This window comes from Mauremys reevesii, linkage group 21, assembly GCF_016161935.1.
Source record: "Mauremys reevesii isolate NIE-2019 linkage group 21, ASM1616193v1, whole genome shotgun sequence".
Classification (NCBI taxonomy): domain Eukaryota; kingdom Metazoa; phylum Chordata; order Testudines; family Geoemydidae; genus Mauremys; species Mauremys reevesii.
In genome coordinates, this window is record NC_052643.1 from 3,719,119 (window position 1) to 3,740,535 (window position 21,417).

General features: G+C 41.1%; 1 protein-coding gene across 1 annotated transcript in view; it reads right to left on the reverse strand.

Moving 5' to 3' along the window:
• The window catches only part of FBXO42 (F-box protein 42), a 91,603-nt gene that overhangs the window by 52,207 nt on the left and 17,979 nt on the right, over positions 1–21,417 (reverse strand). The window contains exon 2 of the mRNA XM_039508578.1: positions 3,914–4,180. Coding sequence (XP_039364512.1) covers positions 3,914–4,163 — 250 coding nt within the window. The 5' untranslated portion in view covers positions 4,164–4,180. The remainder of the gene's footprint in view (positions 1–3,913; positions 4,181–21,417) is intronic.

Below are 21,417 nucleotides of genomic sequence, written 5' to 3' on the forward strand. Positions count from 1 at the left end.
ATGTTAAAATGTATTACTGGCATGCAAAACCTTAAATCAGGGCTAATAAATGAAGACTCGGCACACCACTTCTGAAAAGTTGCCAACCCCTGCCCTACACTATTTAATATTTTTCTCAATGACTTGGAAGAAACAAAATTGCTTGATACAGTTTGAGGATGACAAGAACTGGGGGAAATGGTAAATAATGAAAAAGGACAGGTCACCGATACAATGTGATCTGGATCATAAGCAAGCCATGCAAGTATTAACACAGCTAAACATATACATCTAGGAACAAAGAATGAAGGCCATATTCACAGGATGGGAGGGACTCTCTCCTGGGAAGCAGTGAGTCTGAAAAAGATTTGATGGACATGGTAAATCAGCTGAACATCAGCTCCCAGTGCAATGCTGTGGCCAAAAGGGTTAATGAGATCCTTGGATGCATAAACAGGGGAATTTTGAGTAGGAACAGAGAGGTTATTTTACCTCTGTATTTGACACTTGTGCAACCATTCCTGGAATACTGAGTCCTGTTCTGGTGTCCAGAAGGATGTTGATATATTGGCGAATTCAGAGAAGAGCCACAAGAATGATTAACGGATAGGAAAACATGCCCTCTAGTGATAGACTCAAGGAGCTCAATCTATCTATCTTAAAGAGCCAGCAGTAAGTTTTACACATTGTTGTTAAGCTCCAATCTGCATACTACAACAGCCAGCACACAGTGCTCCAGAGACAGAAAACCCCTGCCCCAGAGGGCTTAATCTAAGGGTATGTCTACACTGCTCATGTTACAGCGCGGCCACGGCAGCACTGTGACATGGGCAGTGTAGTCACGCTTTATCGCCGGGGGAGAGCTCTCACAGTGATAAAAAATAACCACCCCAAACGAGCGATGAGCTTTAATGTCAGGAGTGTGGCACCCAGCAATAAAACGCTGTCTATACTGGCACTTTTCAGCGCTAAAACTTTTGTCACTTTGAGGGGGGGGGGCGGTTTCCACATCCCTGAATGACAAAAAAAAAAAAAGATGAAGAAGGGTTTGGGACAGCAATTAACCAGCTAGTGAGTATCGGGATGAATCAGCACAGTTATTTTTGTTGTGTTTTTTTAAGGGGGTAGAAGGAAGCTGAGGGAGAATTGCAGCAACGTGTCCTCCCCACCCACTCAATCTTTTAAACAGAGATGGGGATTTGTGCTTTACCTGCAAGTTAGGTATTTTACAGAAATACCAAGTGGTGAGAGACAGCTTCCAGGCAGAGAGAGAAAACCTCTGCTTTTCAATGGCCCTCACCTCCAGGAGACCAAGCAGGTGACATTTTCAAACTGCCAGATAATGTGGGAGAAGATGCAGAACTCCCTGCTCAGAAAATGCAGCACAGGTCATTTAACAAACGGGACACTGACGGCAACTGCAGGCCTAAGACACATCCCACAGGTGTGACCAGGGAAAAAAATGCAATGAAAATAAAAATTCCCTGTGTCCTATAAGGCAAGTTTGCCCTTTATAATTCAGGCCTCCCTCCCCTGACAGCTCTCAGCCCTAATCAAATCCAATACCATCAGTACAGTATTTACTGATTTGAAAACTGCCCTGTAGGATTCTGTGCATTTATCCAGTCCACCCTGGGGCAAATCAAGGCAATTTAAATATCAAGCAGGAAACCTTGATCTAAAGCATTGATTTTCATCTTGTTTTGCATTTGTACTTTTTAGTTATTTTCCTAAAGAAAGGCTGATTCTCATTAGCAGATAACCATTAAAACATACTGATTTTTCAATTATAGTCTTTGCACTAAATTTGGTGCTTCTTTTCACTAACCAGGCAGATACGCTACATCTATATGTATTTATTAAAGTAATTTGTAGCTTAACCTACACTTATTCAGAGTCTTAGTTTATTATATTAGAAAATGAATTGAATTAGAAATTGAAGTGAATGCTACATTTCTTATTTACTAGATGAATATTTTTACTTGTGTCAGGCTCCATTTGGATGAACATTTGAGAATTAAAAATGCAAAAAAACAGCATTGAGGGTGGTTTTTTGTTTTTTTGTTTTTTAAGTAAAAAACTACCTCACATGTGCTGGATACATAAGAAAAAAGTTTATCAAAACAGGTTTTGAATTTAAAACTAATTTATTAAACAAAGGCAGTATTATCTGCAGTTAGTGAACTGAACTGATTGTTTCTGGTCACCATGTCCTTTGGGATTTTAGAACTAACGGATCTCAACCTCACATGTAGTTTTCCTGCTTTTACAGCTCCCAATTAGTTTTACTTTGAACCAACTGCTCATTGAACTGAACTGGCTGAATAAACTAAATGAAGGAAATATTCTCTCTTCACCAGTAGAAGAGGCTACTGTTGTCAAAAGCGGTTTTAGCACTTTGACAAACTCTGGTTCCAGGTGCTTAGTCAGTGACTTCCACCAGTCCAGTAGCTGACTTTAAAACTTGCACAGCAAATATGTGCTACTTTTTTATTTAAAAAAAACTTTTTAATCAGATTGTAGTAAGATTAAGCCTTAATTTAGGTTGTAAATTTCAAATTTAATTTTAAATAGGTTTATTTTTTAAGAATAAACCTGTATTTAAATAAAAAGCTCATTTTTAAAACGGATTGATTTTTATCCACTCCTGGCCAGTCCTCATCATTCTTGTATCTGAGCATCTTGTGACAGGGAATATAGGTAGTGGTCGGGGACGTGTGAGCATTTTGTTTCTTGGAAACAAGATATTGGTTGAGGCATCAGCTGCTGGGGAAGGGAAGCATCCTCTCCCCTTCGTTCTGGGCAGACAGATGAATTTGAATTTGGGAGAGGGTCTATCTAATTCATTGTACTTTATAGGGCACCTATTGCTACAGCATCCGAATGCCTCAATCTTTAAAGTATTTCTCCTCCAACACCCTTGTCAACCAGGGCAATGCTATCATCCACGTTTTACAGAGCAGGAACGAAGGCCCAGAGAGACTAAATGCTTTGCATAAGGTCACACAGGAAGTATGTGGCAGAGCAGGAGACTGAACCCAGGTTAGCAACCTAATCCTTAGACCATCCATCCTCTGCATTTGGATTCCTCATCATCCCAGCAAACCCTGAGAGTATCTAGCTTTCCCACTATACCTTATCCAATATCTGCCTGTACATCCAAGGATGATAAAGCACCTTTGCTGGATGCTTCTGCTACAATGAGCAACACTGAAAGAATGCGGATATTTAAAACATCGGTATTATGCTTCAAAATTAATATTACATTGAGGTAAACAGGAGCAGCTCATACCCTAGGGCTAATGTTCCAGGGTATCTGCAGACAGGCAGATATTACTACATCAGTTTACGTGCAGTTCATATTATGAAATTTATCTTCTAAACCACAAAAGCCAGGGACTTAATTCTGTTTTCACATGAAGGCTTACATTCTGGACCACAGTTATGCAGCAATATGTGCAGCCACATTAGACATGGAGCCCTGGACCTGCTACCATGAATGGAGGGCGAGGGATGTGAATGCAAGGCAGGAAACAATGCATACACCAATACCTTGGGGTACTACAGAAGTAGTCAGCTGGCTAGTTTTATCTTGACATTTTTGACAGGCACAGTACATAGAGTCTGCCAGGTTGGTGTGGGACCAATAAGCAAACACAACCCCTCACGTTTTTATAGTAGATAAGAGACTTCACTATGAGGTGCTTTGCTGATAGTCCTACCTGCACAGAATGAAGCAAACAGCTTTAGTTATTCTTCTGGCATTAATTCAGGAAGCACAACAAGACTCTGAAACATCCAGATTAAAGGTGTGGAGGGAAGGGCAAGCAACAGCGAGAGCTGAATTTTAAAAACACTGCAAAAAGATTGGACAGGAAAACTAAGATCTTTTATCCTTTCATTTGAGGAAAGACTTCACTGCTGCTGTTTGTACCTTTGATGAGGCGATACCACTGTTTGCAGACAAGGGCAGCGGTTTTGTGCTCCTGGTATGGTGAGAGGAAGGACAGGATGTATTCTAAAACCTCTTCTGGCAGCTCCAACATCGATCGGTTATGCCTGGTCTCCTCAACCTCCAGCTCAGCATGTGGCTCATCGTCTTGCTCCATTGGGCCTTCCACCACTGCTTCTTCTGGGTCCACAGCCATGAAACTGTCATCTTCACTGTCTGAGGAACTGGCCATGGCATTCCACTCCACAACTTCAAGAAGAAGGGGAAAAAAAAATCACATTAAAGTTATATAGAAATAGTGTGCTTAGAAAAGCCTCGATCATGGATTTAGACATCAGATCTACACCAAGTTCTGCTTCAATAAACTGCAAGGCAAAATATTTTGATATTTCAGTCCTCTGAACTGTGATGCCCAAAGTCTGGCTCTGGGCAAAGGTCATCTATATTTAGGGTCAAATGTTCAACGTCTCTTCCCCCTACAAAACAAATGCATAAGTACTGCCATCATTGAAGCAAAAAGTTTGTCTATGTTTGGAAAGTGAGTAAGCCACCTCCTTCCTTTACTGGCCTGCGCTTTGAGAGACTTGTTCTTTATCCCTCTATCCCAGAGATCCAGCAGATCCCCATTACAGCTCAAATGGCAAACCTGGAAATAGGACTTAAAAAAACCCTAATGCAACTCTCCTCTCGCTCAGCAGCCTGAGAAACTACTCAAAGAGCAGCACCGTCAGTCCCTGGCCATGGAGAACATCTACAGCAGTGACGCTCAGACGGAGGCTCCCAAGCCGCAAGTGGCTCGTTAATGTGTCTCCTGCAGCTCTTTGCAGCACATATAAAAACACTGTGATTTAATCATTAACCAATTTAAGTTGTAACCAGTCAGGAGCTTGGACTATGTTAACCAATTGTAGTTGATAAAAGAATACTTGGTCAGCCATTTTCCTGTGAGAATCATATATATAATATATATGCGCACACACACAAAATCTTCCCTGTCCTAGGAATATATAGTACTGGTAAGTGAAACAATGAATTCACATGACTGTGGCTCTTTAGGGTAATGATTGCTAATCTGGCTCCCAAACCAGCAAGGTCCGAGTATCACTGCTCTACAGTAAGTCCTCTAGGTCAGAGTTTTTCGAAGTTTGGGTCACGACTGGGCCACGGCATGTAAGGCACTGGGTCGCTCTGGTCAGCATCTCCGACCGGGACGTTAAACGGCAGGCTAGTGCCTTCCTGTTCCAACACCACGCTGTGCCCCGGAAGCGGCCAGCAGTGGGTCCGACTTCTAGGCAAGGGGGCCACGGGGCTCCACGCACTGCCCCTGCCCTGAGCACTGGCTCAGCACTCCCATTGGCCAGTTCCCGGCCAGTGGGAGCTGAGGGGAGGGGTGGTGCCTGCAGGCGAGAGCCGCACGGAGCCACTTGCGCACCTCTGCCTAGGAGCTGGACCTGCTGCTGGCCGCTTCCAGGGCACAGTGTGGTCCACGGGGCCAAGCCTGCCTCTGCACCCCGGCTGCGGTGCTGACCGGGAGCCGCCAGCAGTAAGTCCACGCCCCAATCACCTGCCCGAGCCCTGAGCCCCCCCCAAACCCGGAACCCCTTCCTGCACCCCAAACCCCTCAGCCCCAGCCCAGAGCCCTGACCCCCTTCCGCACCCCAACCTTCTGCCCCAGCCCTGAGCCCCTCCCACACCCCAAACCCCTCATCCTCAGTTCCACTGTGTCACTGGCATCAACCATTTTCTTCAATTGGGTCCCCAGAAAAGAAGTTTAAAAACCACTGCTCTAGGTAACTAACGTTCTTCAGGGATGGGCTCCCAAGGGAGGGGCTATCCAGTTTTTCTTGGCTGGAAGGCTGGCAGCCACACAGAACCTTGGAGAGGGAGAGCATGGGCAGGAAGGCAAGGTGGACAGGGATCCTTGGAGCTTCAAAAGCAACAAGAGAAAGGATAGGAATGAGAGTGAAGGGCTTTCACTGCTCCTCTTTGCTAGCCCTGTGTTTTGCCAGTCAGGCAACTTTCCTTCCAGGCTGTGATAACTATTCAGGGAACGTGAGAGAGGGGGAAGAATAGGAGGGTTTTTTTTGGCAGCCCCCTCTGCTCCACTGCCTGCTCTTTCATTTGTGCTCAGAGGCTTGTTGCCTTGTCCACGCTGTAACAGCATTAGAGAGAACGCTGCCTAAAGCTGGTGAACAGGCTGGAACCACTACACACGTGTCTACAGGATTTCACAACAGTGTTAAAGAATCATGTTTAAACCCTACAACAAAAGCTCTCTTGACTTAGTTTAGCTGTAGTGTGGATATGGATTGCTGTGTAACGATTAGCCCTCCCAAACAACTCACAACAGGACAGAAACAAGCTAAAGGAGCTACTGCCTCCGCATGTGGTCAGCACCACGCCCTCGCTAAGTGTGGCAGTGATAATGCATGACAATGGCACAAGTGGCCTACTTTAAGTGAGCAAGATGCACAAAGTAATCAATGGAACCAGCCTTATGCTGGAGGCCATCACCACCAGTGGTCACCAGAAACAGAATGATTGTTTATGGGGAAGGGGAGTTTTAATAAAACCATGGTGAAAAACTGTTTGAGTTTCTTCTTATGGGTTTTTTTAAGTGTATTTAATTTATGCACAACATTACAAAGTCTATTACCATGATCGTGGGATCAATTTCTAATGTGGATCTCATCCAATACACCACTTGTAGCGACAATGTTCCATCTTATCTGGGGCAGTGACCCCAGGCTTAAGTTTTACTGATAAGGGGGAAAAACAGAAAATTGAGACTATAGAAGCTCATTAATGTTTAAAAGCCTTTAAATGAAATTTGCTGCTACTAAAAGTTAAGGCTGACAAGATGTCGCATGTTCATTTTAATGGTTCTCTTCAGGTATATATCTAGAGATTACCACAATGAAGAAATTCAATCCCATATCATCTGTTAATGTAATCAAGAATGGTTTGCAATTCCCCAAGCAAGGAATTCACCACAGGCCCCAACAATGGTAGGGTCTTCTCCTCTAGGAGGAGAGGATGGGAAAATTAAAACTTGAACTGGGAGTTGCCTGCTGCTGAAAGCAAAGGAGGAGACTGGATCATGGAGCTAAGCGAGGCCTCAAGCAAATGCCTCAACCTCCATTGCTTGTGTTTATGGCCAAGGAAAGGGTTTAATAAATTGTGCATGTCAATGAAACAGCCAATCTAAAGTATTCAGAGGTCACAGCTGCTTAAAAGTAATTGTTAAATGACAAATGGTTACCTGTGCCACCACAGATTTCGTGCTTTCAGCTTCACTAAAGACCAGTTTGCTGTCACCTACTCATTTTCTTCACTTCACCCAGTTTGAACAATAAAAACAGTAATACTCGGAGTCACTTTTCTTATCCCTGTGCTCTAATGTTTGGGTTTAAATATTTCCTAGTTTGAAACCCAAACCAATAACTTATTTATATTTATAAAAGTGTGAAAGCTTTTTTTTTTTTAAATAAAAACATGAAATAGAACCTAAATTTGGAGCCAAAATTAGCTGGCAAGACCTTTTTAATGAAATAGTCCCCTTTATCTATTTAATCAGACACTTGTACATGGTGTCCTTATAAACCATTTGATTTTCATGACAGAAGAGACCACTCTCAACTTGCCCAAATAGTGCCAGAAATTAAAAAACAAAAAAAAAAAAAAACTATTAGTGAAGATCTTTCAGCCTGTCATCATTTCCATTATTGTCATCATTAATTTGTACAGTTCCTAACTCCCATCACAAATACAAATCAAAAGCTCCATTTAGAGGTCAATTGTATAAATAAAGATTGGCTTTAAAATACGTTTAGAAGTAGGAGGAGTTTGCTCCCGATAGATTTCTGAAACCCTTTGTTAGCTTATCCTGCAGTAGAATTAACATTAATTTGAATGTAGCTCTAACTGTGTTAGCCACATGAACAATTTTCTCTTGCTTATGCAGAACAATGGAGTCTCATATTTGACAAAAATAGAGATCCAGTTCGTAGAATAGGAGGCGAGTCATCACTTAATCTACTTGTTACATTTACTGCCGAGTTTCAGATAGAAAAGTACTTACTTGATAATTTACTTAGCTGGCTTACAAGTCGCTATAGTTTAAACAAATAAGAAATAAGTAAAAAGTTATTTGAATACCACCTGTGTCCAGCAGGTATGGAGAAGAAAATAGCAGGCAAAGTAGGGGTTTATGGCCCTTCAGGCCTCTGTCAGTATCTCCAGCTATTTAGATATGACTAAAAGTAATAGGATAATACAGTGACAATAGTGCTAGACTAGGAAGTGTTCGCTGTCTTAAACCAATCGCTGCTGGCAATTCTGCCAACTAATGTGGTACACAGGTTTCTGTCTTCATTAAGACCATCCTAGTCATTTTAAAAACATCAAACCCCATTTCCCAGGAAAATGACTCATCCCATTTTAGTGGAAGAATTGTGGTAATCTGAGTTTTTACACACACACACACACACACACACACCCACCCACACACACCCCTCTGCCAGGCTAAGGCATCAGTGGGATGGGTTGTGCTGCAGCTGCTCCATAATTACATGCTCATTGCTAGTTCAAACCAGCTTTTAATGTTCATTTCAATGATACCATAATGAAGAGCAATATCTCTCCATGCTCCCAGGGGAGGGTTGTTTTTTTAATTTAAGCAACAAATTTCCTTTTATGTAGAGATCTATTTTAAACAATGTGCTAAATTATAAATGTTGATTTGCAGGTGATACAAAGTGCATCAATCTTTTTCAGCTCTTCCAACAAGTTGATCAGTTTAAGACAACTTTGCTGGATTATCAAGGAACATGTGATGGCTCCTAGAGCCAGGAATTAGACAGTCATTCAGAACACTGCTACCCTCTTGCACAGATTCAAGAAAGACTATGATGGGACGATACACCCTGGGGATGGGAAGGGAAACAATTAGCAGTTTGTTTTCTCCCCAGACCTGACCTTTACATCATACGTTAACATAGCAAGCAGTAAGTTAGGAGACTATTATCTTTATGTAGCCACTCGAGGGAGTAGTCTGACAGTAATGTGACTAGAGCATGAAGGAGTCCAATTTACAATGCGAGATGGACTTGGGAGCATGCCACTTGGTAGCTGCCTGCTAACAAACCTCTCCAAGCCTTCTTCACCAATGAAGGAGAAACTCCAAAGTCAAGTGGTCTTGACTTGCTCAGGAAGCTAACAACCTAGAATACCACTAACAAAGGCACCCAATGAAAAGAGAAACTTTGAACAACTATTTGTTCTGTTGAGGGCTAGGGAAACATTTTCCAGTTGCCAGAACATAGTCATTCTTCTCAAATAAAGACTCTTGATCTAATATCTGATTAATACAGAATGTAATATGGAAGGGAAGGGGAAAGATCACTGGCTGGAAGAGTAGCACTGAATTTAGGTAAAATCAACAGGTAAAGTACCTTTTCTAAATAATGAGCTTAAGGATTAAAACGTTAGCTGACATGATATTTAACTCTGTGGGTAAAATATACTTAATAGGTATAAAATTTAGTTTATAATATAAATCACAACATTAAATTAACAAAGTTAATAACAAAATAGCAGGAGACCCAGATCTCCCTATTGAAGTAAGTTTGAAGTTAGAATTATCACAAACATTCCAACATTTATGTTAATTGGAGAAGGGTGAACTTTAGCTCTCAGAGGAAGGTCTTGATAGATAAATTACTGCAAAGGAAGTTGAAGTTGTAATTGAGAATTTAAAATCCAATAATAATAATAATCTGATGGGTTTTCTGGGGAGTATTACAGAGCTCTAAAGCAAGTGCTGGTCCCTGTTATAACTGAATTGTTCAATAGTATATTGCAAGGAAACAAGATTCCTGATTCCTAGAAAGAGGCAAAAGGTGTGGTCACTCCTGAAGAGATCTTACCTATTTCTGATTAACGTGGATGTTAAAATTTATGCCAAGAATTTAGCAAGCAGATTGAAAATCATCTTGTCCAAACGTGTTCACCCTGACCAATTTGAGTTTGCTGCTGGCAGGCATTTATCTGGTAATATCAGATGAACTCTGAATTTCATCTGTAATGTTAATTCTAGTAACCTTCCTGAGTGCTGCTTCCTTTGGATGCTGAGAAAGCCTTTGAGTGACTAGAATGGGAGTACCCCAGGCAGATTTTGGTATGGTTTGGTTTGGTTTGGAAATAAGTTTTATAGGGACATATCAACCCTATATACTCATCCTTGACTTTCTGCTATGATTAATGGTCATTAATCCCCTCCTTTTAATCTATCTGGCAGTACGGGACAGGGTTGCCCACTATGCCCCTGTTTGTTTTGCCAATAGAGCCACTCTCAATAAATGTTAAAACAGCCCCTTGGTAAAGAGTATCAAATCACCTTCTGGATCAGAACACAAAATAGCTCTGTATGCTGATGATGTCTTCTTATTTTTTCAGGATCCAGAAGACTCAATTAAAAATTACAGAACAATTGACTTTGAAATTTGGGCAGGTATCAGGTTTCAAAATGATAAATCTGAAATTTTAGGAATTAATATTCCCAAAAAGGTCAAAACGAACTGTTGTCAGCTCCATGAACTTAAATGGAAAAAAGAATCTTTAAAATATTTAGAAATACACACTGCGGAGAAACAAAATTTTTAAGGCAAATTACCCTCCACTGCGGAATAAATAATAAAAGGCCTGGAGAAATGGACTATGATATTTCTTAGTTAGGCAGAGTAGCCTTGATTACGGTTGAGTGTCCTTTCAAAGTTGTTATTTGTTTCAGTGCACTCCTGACAGGACATTAAAAACATGGCAGGATGTGCTATCAAAATTCGTACCGAAAAATAAAAGATACAGGGTGAGTTTGAAAGTTCTGTATAACATAAAAAGTAAGCGTTCCCTAATTTGATTAGAAAGGAAAAAAAGTGATCCAGGTAACTACAGTCCTGTTAGTTTGACATCTGTAGTATGCAAGGTCTTGGAAAAAAATTGGAGGAGAAAGTAGTTAAGGACATTGAGGTCAATGGCAATTGGGACAAAATACAACATGGTTTTACAAAAGGTAGATCGTGCCAAACCAACCTGATCTCCTTCTTTGAGAAGGTAACAGATCTTTTAGAAAAAGGAAACGCAGTGGATCTAATTTACCTCGATTTCAGTAAGGCATTTGATATGGTTCCACATGGGGAATTATTAGCTACATTGAAAAAGATGGGGATCAATATGAAAATTGAAAGGTGGATAAGGAACTGGTTAAAGGGGAGACTACAACGGGTCATACTGAAAGGTGAACTGTCAGGCTGGAGGGAGGTTACTAGTCGAGTTCCTCAGGGATCAGTTTTGGGACCAATCTTATTTAATCTTTTTATTACTGACCTTGGCACAAAAAGTGGGAATGTGCTAATAAAGTTTGTGGATGACACGAAGCTGGGAGGTATTGCTAACAGAGAAGGACCGGGATATCATACAGGAAGATCTGGATGACCTTGTAAACTGGAGTAATAGTAATAGGATGAAATTTAATAGTGAAAAGTGCAAGGTTATGCATTTAGGGATTAACAACAATAATTTTTGTTATAAACTGGGGACACATCAGTTGGAAGTAACAGAGGAGGAGAAGGACCTCAGAGTATTGGTTGATCACAGGATGACTATTAGCCACCAATGTGATATGGCCGTGAAAAAGCTAATGTGGTCTTGAGATGCATCATGCGAAGTATTTCCAGTAGAGATAAGGAGGTGTTAGTACCGTTATACAAGGCACTGGTGAGATGCCATCTGGAATACTGTGTGCAGTTCTGGTCTCCCATGTTTAAGAAGGATGAATTCAAACTGGAACAGTTACAGAGAAGGGCTACTAGGATGATCCGAGGAACGGAAAACCTGTCTTATGAAAGGAGACTCAAAGAGCTTGGCTTGTTTAGCCTAACCAAAAGAAGGCTGAGGGGAGATATGATTGCTCTCTCTAAATATATCAGAAGGATAAATACCAGGGAGGGAGAGGAATTTTTTAAGATCAGTACCAATGTGGACACAAGAACAAACTGGCCATCAGGAAGTTTAGACTTGAAATTAGACAAAGGTTTCTAACCATCAGAGGAGTGAAATTCTGGAACAACCTTCCAAGGGGAGCAGTGAGGGCAAAACATATATGTGACTTCAAGACTAATCTTGATAAGTTTATGGAGGAGATGGTATGATGGGATAGCCTAATTTTGGCAATTAATTGATCTTTGACTATTAGCGGTAAATATGCCCAATGGCCTGGGATGGGATGGGATCAGAGTTACTACAGAGAATTCTTTCCTGGGTGTCTTGCTGGTAAGTCTTGCCCAGATGCTCGGGGTTTAACTGACTGCCATATTTGGGTTGGGAAGGAATTTTCCTCCAGGGCAGATTGGCATAGGCCCTCGGGGGTTTCGCCATCCTCTGCAGTGTGGGGCAAAGGTCACTTTCTGGAGGATTGCCTGCACCTTGAAGTCTTTAAACCACGGTTTAAGGACTTCAATAGCTCAGACATAGGTTAGGGGTTTGATACAGGAGTGGGTGGGTGAGATTCTGTGGCCTGCATTGTGCAGGTCAGACTAGATGACCATAATGTCACGGTTTGAGGACCATAGACTTCAATGTCTGACCTTAAAGTCTATGATTAAAACGTGATCAACAGGGTTAACGACAGACCACCCAAACACTGGGTAAAACTCAAACAGGACAGGAGCCCAAATATGGCTACTTGTAATTATTAGGTTAAAAAGAAATTTAGATCAAAAATTAAAAAAAAAAAATCACCCACTCATCTATGCCACATTGGCAGCTTTGGACAGCTTTTTTTTTTTCCTTGTCAACCAAGGCCCTTTCATTGACACTGCCTAAAAATAAATTCCTGGTTATTAAAGTGCCTATTTGTTGCAGCTAAGAGCTGAGATTATGCAACTCAGACAGCTGTTCGTGTGTCCTGATTTGAAATCATACCAAGAGATATGTAATATAAACTATATAAAAATCTTATATTTTCAGTATTTATAAGTCAAACATTTTACTGTGAAATCTGGCTACAAGGCAGCTCTATCTAGACCTTTAACCACATTTGTGGAGTTGACCCAGGAAGAAGTTAGAAATTTTGTTCCAAAATACATACAATTCTGATTGAAAAATACGTTGATAAGAAAAGCAGACGAAAAGATGGGAGGGGGATGTGGACAAATTATATGGGAAAGTGGGTCTCTCCTCTATACGGGAAAGGGGATATACATCCTCAATTTGGGTAGCTCAAGGAAAATGCAAAAGTTACAGTGTACATGGCATTGGACTCCAGTTAAGAGCCATCGTATTTTTGCTACTATGGAGGCTATCCACTGGAGGGTTTTCGGGGATACAGGAACATACTTGTACATGTTGTGGTTGCATCCAAGAATTGGACAATTTTTGGAGGAAATTATTAAAGATACACATCTTCTGACAAAATGCTGGGTTGCTAGCAGTCCCCAAGCTGCTTACTTAATGCTCCAGTAAAGGATCTGCATTTTAAACAATGAGACAAGTGTTAGCCAAAAGGGCCCGATTCTCCCTGGAGCTTACCCAATTACGCCAAGAGCGGAAACAGGTAGGGAGGTAGTACCATTTTATTGATCGATCATCTGGCTGGGTGTTTGTCGGTCCTAATGCCCGAGAGAGAGAGACACACCTTATGGGGGATGGCCTTTACCTTTAAAACAAACAACTTTGTTTGTGTCTTTATTTTTATTTATTTGGCTGACCTTATAGGTCCTGTATAATATCTATATATTATAATAAAATATATATATATATATATATCAAAAAAAATATAAGCAATATATATACTATATCATCATAATCCATCATATATAAGTAGCTGCAGCTGCGATACATTTTTATAAAGAAGAGAGAGATAATAAGATATCTATATTATTATACTAACTATTGCTACATACTATTCATGCATGATGAGAATGCCTATGACCTAACTTTGGCCATAAAAAGCTTAATAAGCAAAAAAGACACAACACTGCACTGCTGCTGATAAGCGCCAAGCATGCAGCAACAAAGCAGCAAAAGCAAGCTAATAGCTGATAATAGCTGAGGCTTTCTTTTCTCTGCTTTGCTCTCTTGCATTTGATTTACTTGACTTTAGCTACCTCTAGCCTTACTACTACCCTAGCTAAGGGTAAACAAGGTTTATTTTTATCTTTAACAACTAGACTTCGTATTGCCCCTTATTGGAAAAACGTGATTCCTCCTCCTATGGAATTGTGGTATTATAAAACATGGACTGTCCTTGTAATGGAAAAGCTTTCACACCAAGTACGTACACAAGAAGAGCACCAAAAAGAGGAGAAGTATTTTGAAATTTGGTCATCCTTTTTCATGTACTCAGAAGAGGAGGGCTCCCCTGCCAGTAAGCCGGAATCCTTAGCCAAGTTCTTTGAACAGTCACCTGATCCTGAATAAGTAACGTACGATGTACGATAACATTTTATTGTAATTAAGTTACTGGAACTTAAAAAAAAAAAGCAAACCTTTTTTATTAAGTTAGATGGTAACTTTCCTACAGCTGGAAACTGGGGAACACGTTAATCCTGTTATTTAGAACAAGGCCAGATTGAGAATTACAGGAGTATGGAAGGTGTTTTAACTTAAAGATACGAATACATCAGCATAAGTGGAAAATCAATCATAATGTACATGCACAAGAGGACTAAATTAAGACTGCCTAGGCAACTTTAATTTGGGCGTTACCTGATCTGAGCACTCAACTTTGCAACCAGGGCTTTGGAGCGGAGCCTGGAGCTAGAGCGCGGAGCAGCAGTGGAGCTACAGGTTTTTGCCTGGAGCTGGAGCGGAGCCGGAGCACAGCTCCAAAGCCCTGTTTGCAACCTTTATGTTTTTTTGGCATATATTTAGATTGCATTAAAAATGAAGTTACAGCTATTTTGATGTCTGTTGTCTTATCTATATAAAATATGAATATCATTTAGAGTTAGTGACTTGCAATAATGATGACTGACTATTTTGGACGAATACTGATGTTCCTCGATTTCACAAAAAGAGGGAAAGTACAGCCATTTCGTGAGTGAGAGAGAAAAATGACTGGGGATGGGAATCAGAAATAGTGTATTTTTCACCTATTTAGTTCAGAATGACTGTACCCAAGTAGATCAATATTTAAAAAAAACAAACACCCATTGCTGAAACAAAGCATGGAAAAATTCAAACCCCCCCACAGAATTCTCTCCTGGAATCAATGAAGTGAAAAATGGGATAGCTGGACCATTCTGCAATTAACTAATACAATCATTGCAGGTGACCAATGTGTGTGTCTAGCTTACATCATGTATATATGCATGTCATCTTTCAAAGTTCAGTAATTTCATACAACACATTCTCCTCCACAGGCATGATGAGTATTGCCAGGTGATCAAATAAGAGTAATTTTCATTGTTAGCCGTGAAACACAGCAGCTTATTTTTACCAATAAACTTGCACAGAAACAGAATCAACAAAGGAACCGTGGAACGTGTCCTGTGAATAGAAGTAAACAAGAAAAGTTCTGTATAGCTTTTAGGAACATGCACTGATTGTAAATTTTAAACAGCACTGCTCTGCTTTTGTTAGGTTCTTTCCTGAATTTCTGATAGGCAAAACCAAGTAAAATTCTAGGAGAGCAAGTCTAAATTGGATGGGCTGTCAAAACCTTTGAAATAAAGTTAAAAATATAAAATCAAATTTACAGATTGCTAAGAGCTACAGTTATCACATCATCTGATGCTCTCAAAATCTTCTAGCGTCTTTACTCCCTAATACAGCCAATGTTATGACAAAGAATGCCTGGAACCAGAATGATTTGACATAACTGCTGTTGCTATCAGCAAACTGCATGCTACTTAGACAGGAACAGACAAAAACATTTACACCCGCCTCCAAAATTTAACAAATGCAAACCTAGAAATTAAACAGTAATGGAGTACTCATGGGTATTCATGTTTCTCAGATATCTACCTTTGTCCTTCGTGTCTATTTCTGGCTAGCAGGCGTACGGTAAAACATTTTTAGTTGCTAAGAGAGGACCATGCTAAATGAAGGTTCACTTCTCCTTCCAGGACCCACTGCAACAGTTACCTAGTGCACTATGGCTAACAGAAGCCAAGTCTAAACTCAAGGGGAAGAGACTAAGTAGTTGGACCAAGACTATGGAATAACCTGCCCAAGGGGATCAGGAAGAGCCCTTGCCATCTTCCCATCAAGCTGCATAATTTACCTCTGCCGTTTTGTGACCAACACCCAACTGCAGCAGCACTAACACTGTTTGTTTGAACCAAAACCCTATCAGGGACCGTAGCAAGGTCTGAGCACTTCTGACACTCAACTGCTAGTGTGGACAGGACTCTAGTTAGGTACACTGCACCTCTGAGAAAGGTATGTAGTTTATCCTGCTCTCAGTTTCTTGCATTATCATCCTATCCAGAGGGCACAGAGCTCTTGGTGACACATTTATAACATTCTGCACAAATCTGCTTCTCTATTTAAGGATCCCACCCACATTGCAATTAGTTCTTAAAAACTCTGCCATACACATTTTCAGCCGGGTTCTATTCAAAGAATCTTTCTTTACATTGGGCATGGTTACAAATAGAGTATCCATTTCAGATTACCAGGTTTCCAGTAATTAGCCCAATGTAGTCACAATTTTCGTATGTATATAATTTTAAAATTCATGAACCAAAAGTGACATAATATATTTCACTATTTAAGGCTTGTCTACACTGTACTTAAAAAAGCCCCCCGCAAAAGACAAAAGTTTTGCTGATGCAAGTGGCACTGTGAACATGTCTCTGTTGGCAGGAGTGCTCTCCTGCCGACAAAACTAATGCCACTCGTGGCGCTGGAAGTATTTTTTTTTTTGGCAAAAGTGCAGAAAAAGCACCAAAAAAGACCATTTACACACGCTGACTTTTAGCGACAAGGCTGCGTCGATACAGCCTTGTCACTAAAAGCCGTGTGGTGTAGACACGCCCGTAGTCCACTTTCAGTATGTATGTCACGTTATCCTTTTCTCCCTTTCAGCTGTTAAATGAAACACATCTGGTACCCAGTCTGGCTTCCTGTCCACCTACAACCAGCTACTCTGGTCCTCTGTACAACGATGTTCTCCCCCACTTCATTATCGGTCTCATGTCTGCCTATAACGTCTCTCAGGCTGCAGCGAGACACTCCATTTCCCCTAAACAGGTATTCTGGTCCCCTCTCTATATAGGCTAAAATCTCAGGAAGTATAATCCTAGCAAAACTTTCCAAACAGGGAGCAAGCACAGTCAGCAAGTTCAATCTTTGGCACAAGCCAGAAAATTAGTTGCCAGTAGCAGGGTGGAGAAACTAAAAGCTAGTTGTCCAGACACTTTAGAGCATGTCAGCAGTGCAGGGTTAGCCTGAGTGATCAGCATCTGGGTTAGCCTAGTTCAAGTGTCAGCAGCGCCACTTGTTCCATTCCGTTCATTTCCTTTCCCCCAAATGAACCAGTTAATCTGTTCTAATACTAACATCTTCACAATTTAGTTTACACTTCACTACGTAAAGAGCACCCTCATACTGTATGTAGAAAGTGTACAGCAGCAGTAGGCAACCTATGGCACGTGTGCCGAAGGCGGCACGCGAGCTGATTTTCAGTGGCACTCACACTGCCCAGGTCCTGGCCACCGGTCCGGGGGGCTCTGCATTTTAATCTAATTTTAAATGAAACTTCTTAAACATTTTAAAAACCTTATTTACTTTACATACAATAGTTTATTTACATCTTATAGATTTTAGAAAGAAGTTCTAAAAAAGTTAAAATGTATCACTGGCACGCAAAACCTTAAATTAGAGTGAATAAATGAAGACTGGGCACAGCACTTCTGAAAGGTTGACGATCCCTGGTGTACAGTATATGAAGATGCACTGTATGATATTGACTATCACAGTAGAAAGTGCTTCTAATTTGGCTACTAAGCACCAAATTCCAGTGAATGCACCCCTTGAACATTTATATTTAACACTAATTATCTGTGTAATCTTGAAATTCTCTATGAAAAAAAAATCACAGGAAGCGGACTGAAAGGAAGTTGAAACTGGTGGGGCACTGGTATTACAGCACTCAACAGGATTCAAACATGGAAACAATGAAATTCCTATTTACTCTCCAAGCAGAAATAAAAAAAATGAACCTAACAACCCCAGCCAGGGATGCATTAAAGCCTGCTGTATAAAATCACGACACATTAGAAATAGTTGGATTCTTTCCACTTTGCTAGTTCATGGTTTTCTAAACATTTTAGTTTCACAGATATTCCTCCAAGCCTTTCCACTGTTATTTTTCTCATGTAAACACCCCCCAAATGAGTAATACACTCCAACTCCACAAAAATCTGCATACAAATAGTTCTACACAACTTAATTTGTTACTGTCAGAAAAAACTGCGTACAGAAGCAGTGTTTTACAGTGGGCAGGGAGCGGCTACCACAAGATTGTTGTAGGATTAGTCCATTCCACCTACCTTAGAAAAAAAATTGTTATGATCCCACTCCAGAAGATTTATTACAGAGAAACAAAACTAAAAATAAGAACCTGTTACTTGGAGAAAAAGGATGCTGCAAAACAGCACCAGTGACACTGCCACTAAATTGCTAGATGACTTTGGGCAGATCACCTATCTTTGTATCAGCTTCCCCATCTCTAAAATGCAATAGTGACGCCTACCTTCACAAAGCACTTGACATCTGTAGATGAGAGTACTATTAGGTAAGGAAGTATTTCTGCCACTGAGTTAATAAAGAACAGATCAGGGCATTCTTGCCTTCTTCCCCTTATGGAATTATTCAATACGATTCTTGTTTTATTTTGAACTTAAGTTTCCCAACAGTCCATTCAGCTACACAGGGAAAAAAAAGCAGGACTTCCTGGATAATGGATGACTTGCTACCAGACGCCATTGATCAGCAAGTCTAGCACTTTGAGTGTCCATTATTTACGTTATAAAGTAGGCTTCAGTTTACGTAAGCTGTAAATATTAATTTGTGCAGCATTAATACTCGAGATCAAGAGTGCATCTATACTGAAGTCATATGATGGCACCACATCAAAAATATATAGTCAAGTCTTCAATCACCCCCAACATGTAGACAAAGTGGAGCCCAGTTTTACTCTAACAACTTATGATCACATCAATAGGACTGTTCTGAAGCATCCTTTAATTGGTCACCGGATGTATATTCTCCTATTTCATTTTCTGAGAGAAGTGTTGTTATTCCAAAGCAGCATGAACATTTCAAAACATTTACAAACTAGCTCCAAAACCCCACCAAAAAGAAAATCCAAACCACTTAAAATAAGAGATCAATGAACAAATTCATAAAAAAAACCAACAGGGAGTCTGGTGGCACCTTAAAGACTAACAGATTTATTTGGGCATAAGCTTTCGTGGGTAAAAAATCCACTTCTTCAGATGCATGGAGTGAAAATTACAGATGCAGGCATTATATGACGACACATGAATATATATATATATATATAATTATAATATTATATGTTATAATATATAATGCCTGCATCTGTAATTTTCACTCCATGCATCTGAAGTGAGGTTTTTTACCCACGAAAGCTTATGCCCAAATAAATCTGTTGGTCTTTAAGGTGCCACCAGACTCCTTGCTGTTTTTGTGGATACAGACTAACATGGCTACCTCCTGATACTGAACAAATTCATGTAATAAAATTCAAGTCAGGCTAGTGCTGATCAAATTTATCTGACTGGCGCCAAAAGCTGTGTCATTGCAACTGGCAACACATTTCAGAACTACTTTTCTCATTTTATAGGATTTCATTTTTTCCTCCCCTCCCTTCCCAGATACATTTAAAATGGAACTTGCTTGTTTTAGGAATCTGCTGAAGTGACCATTCACTGCAGTGTAACAAAAACAGTGGGAAAAGTAGATGAAAGCAAAAAAAAAAAATAAAAAAAAAAATTACTGTTTTGATCTTAGACTTGTCTTGAAATCTGATAAGAACCACCATAGACTATTACATTGCTTATATATAAATATTAAAGCATTCCTGTCACACTTACCCAGTATCCCTAGCCAATCTCTCTGGCGAGCACCCCCTTACCAACTCTGCTGCCTTAGCAGGCCCAGCTGGGTTTGGTACCTGCAGCAGACTTCCCTTCAGCTTCTCCGCACCTCCCCATACACTCACTTCCCCTAGGCAGCAGGCAGAGGGAGCAGGATCTGGGCAGCAGCCAGGGGGAGGAAGTGCCTCCAAGCCACACACCAGCTGCTGACTGTCCACTCACTGGCCCTTCCTACTTCCTTCACGCTGCTGCCGCCTGGAGTGCACTCCCCACGCAATGGGAGCTGGAAGCAGGAGATGGGTAGCTGTAGCAATGCAGAGGAAATGGCCAGAGCCAGCAAGCAGACCGTCAGCAGTCTTGTAGCAATCACAACCCATCCACAGGGAGAGAGGGGCCAGCTGGAGCTGCAGGACTCGGAGGGGGTAGGGCTGAGAGAGCAAAAGCAAGGGAACCGGGAGGAGTGAAGCAGGGGAGAGGGAGAGGATGAGGAGCAAGGTGGGTACCCAAAAAGGACGCAATGGAGTAGGTAGGTCACCTTAGCAAAAAGTTTGGGAACCACTATGGTACAGCTTCTTCAAACCAAGGTATTTATCTATCTACAGGAATGCAGCAGTCAGAGAGGGGGTTAAGACAAAAGGCCTACCCGTCTTACCTAAAGCTTAGCATCTCCCTCAAAGCAAAGGCAGCCCCAACGGATCCCCAGGAAAATCTACACTACAAAATTAAGTCAACTTAAGTCATGCTGACATTCAATTAATGTGGTGGTGGCTGTATCATTTTTTCATGTCCACCCTACGCTCCTTCTATGGGTAATGCACGTCCTCACCAGGAGCACTTCCATCATTTAACTGGCAGCGTGGGGCATTGAGGGGCTGTCAGCCCTGGGAGGCTCAATCTACCCAGACACTGTGGAGTTATTAGGTTGCTGTAGTGGGCAACTTACATCAGTGGGAGCAAAATTGTACCGTAGACACTTACAGAGTTACGTTGACGTAAGCTCCCTTACCTCAACCTAACGCTGTAGGATAGGCCAGGCTTTAGGCCTGGTCTACATTTAAAATTTAGGTCAGTATAGCTATATATCACTCAGGGGTGTAAAACAAAAATCCACGCCACAGAGCCACCCATAGCTATGCCAACCTACTCCCTAGCATAGACACAGCTAGATCCACGGAAGAATGTTTCCATCAACCTAGCCGCCCCCACTCAGGAAGGTGGTGTTCCTACAGCAGTGGTCACCAACCAGTCGATTGCGATCAACTGGTCGAGCCTAGAGGATCTCCCAGTCTACCACAATCTCTGGCAGCACAGTGTGGCTGCGGCTAAGGCAGACTCCCTGATTACCCTAGCCCGCTGCCC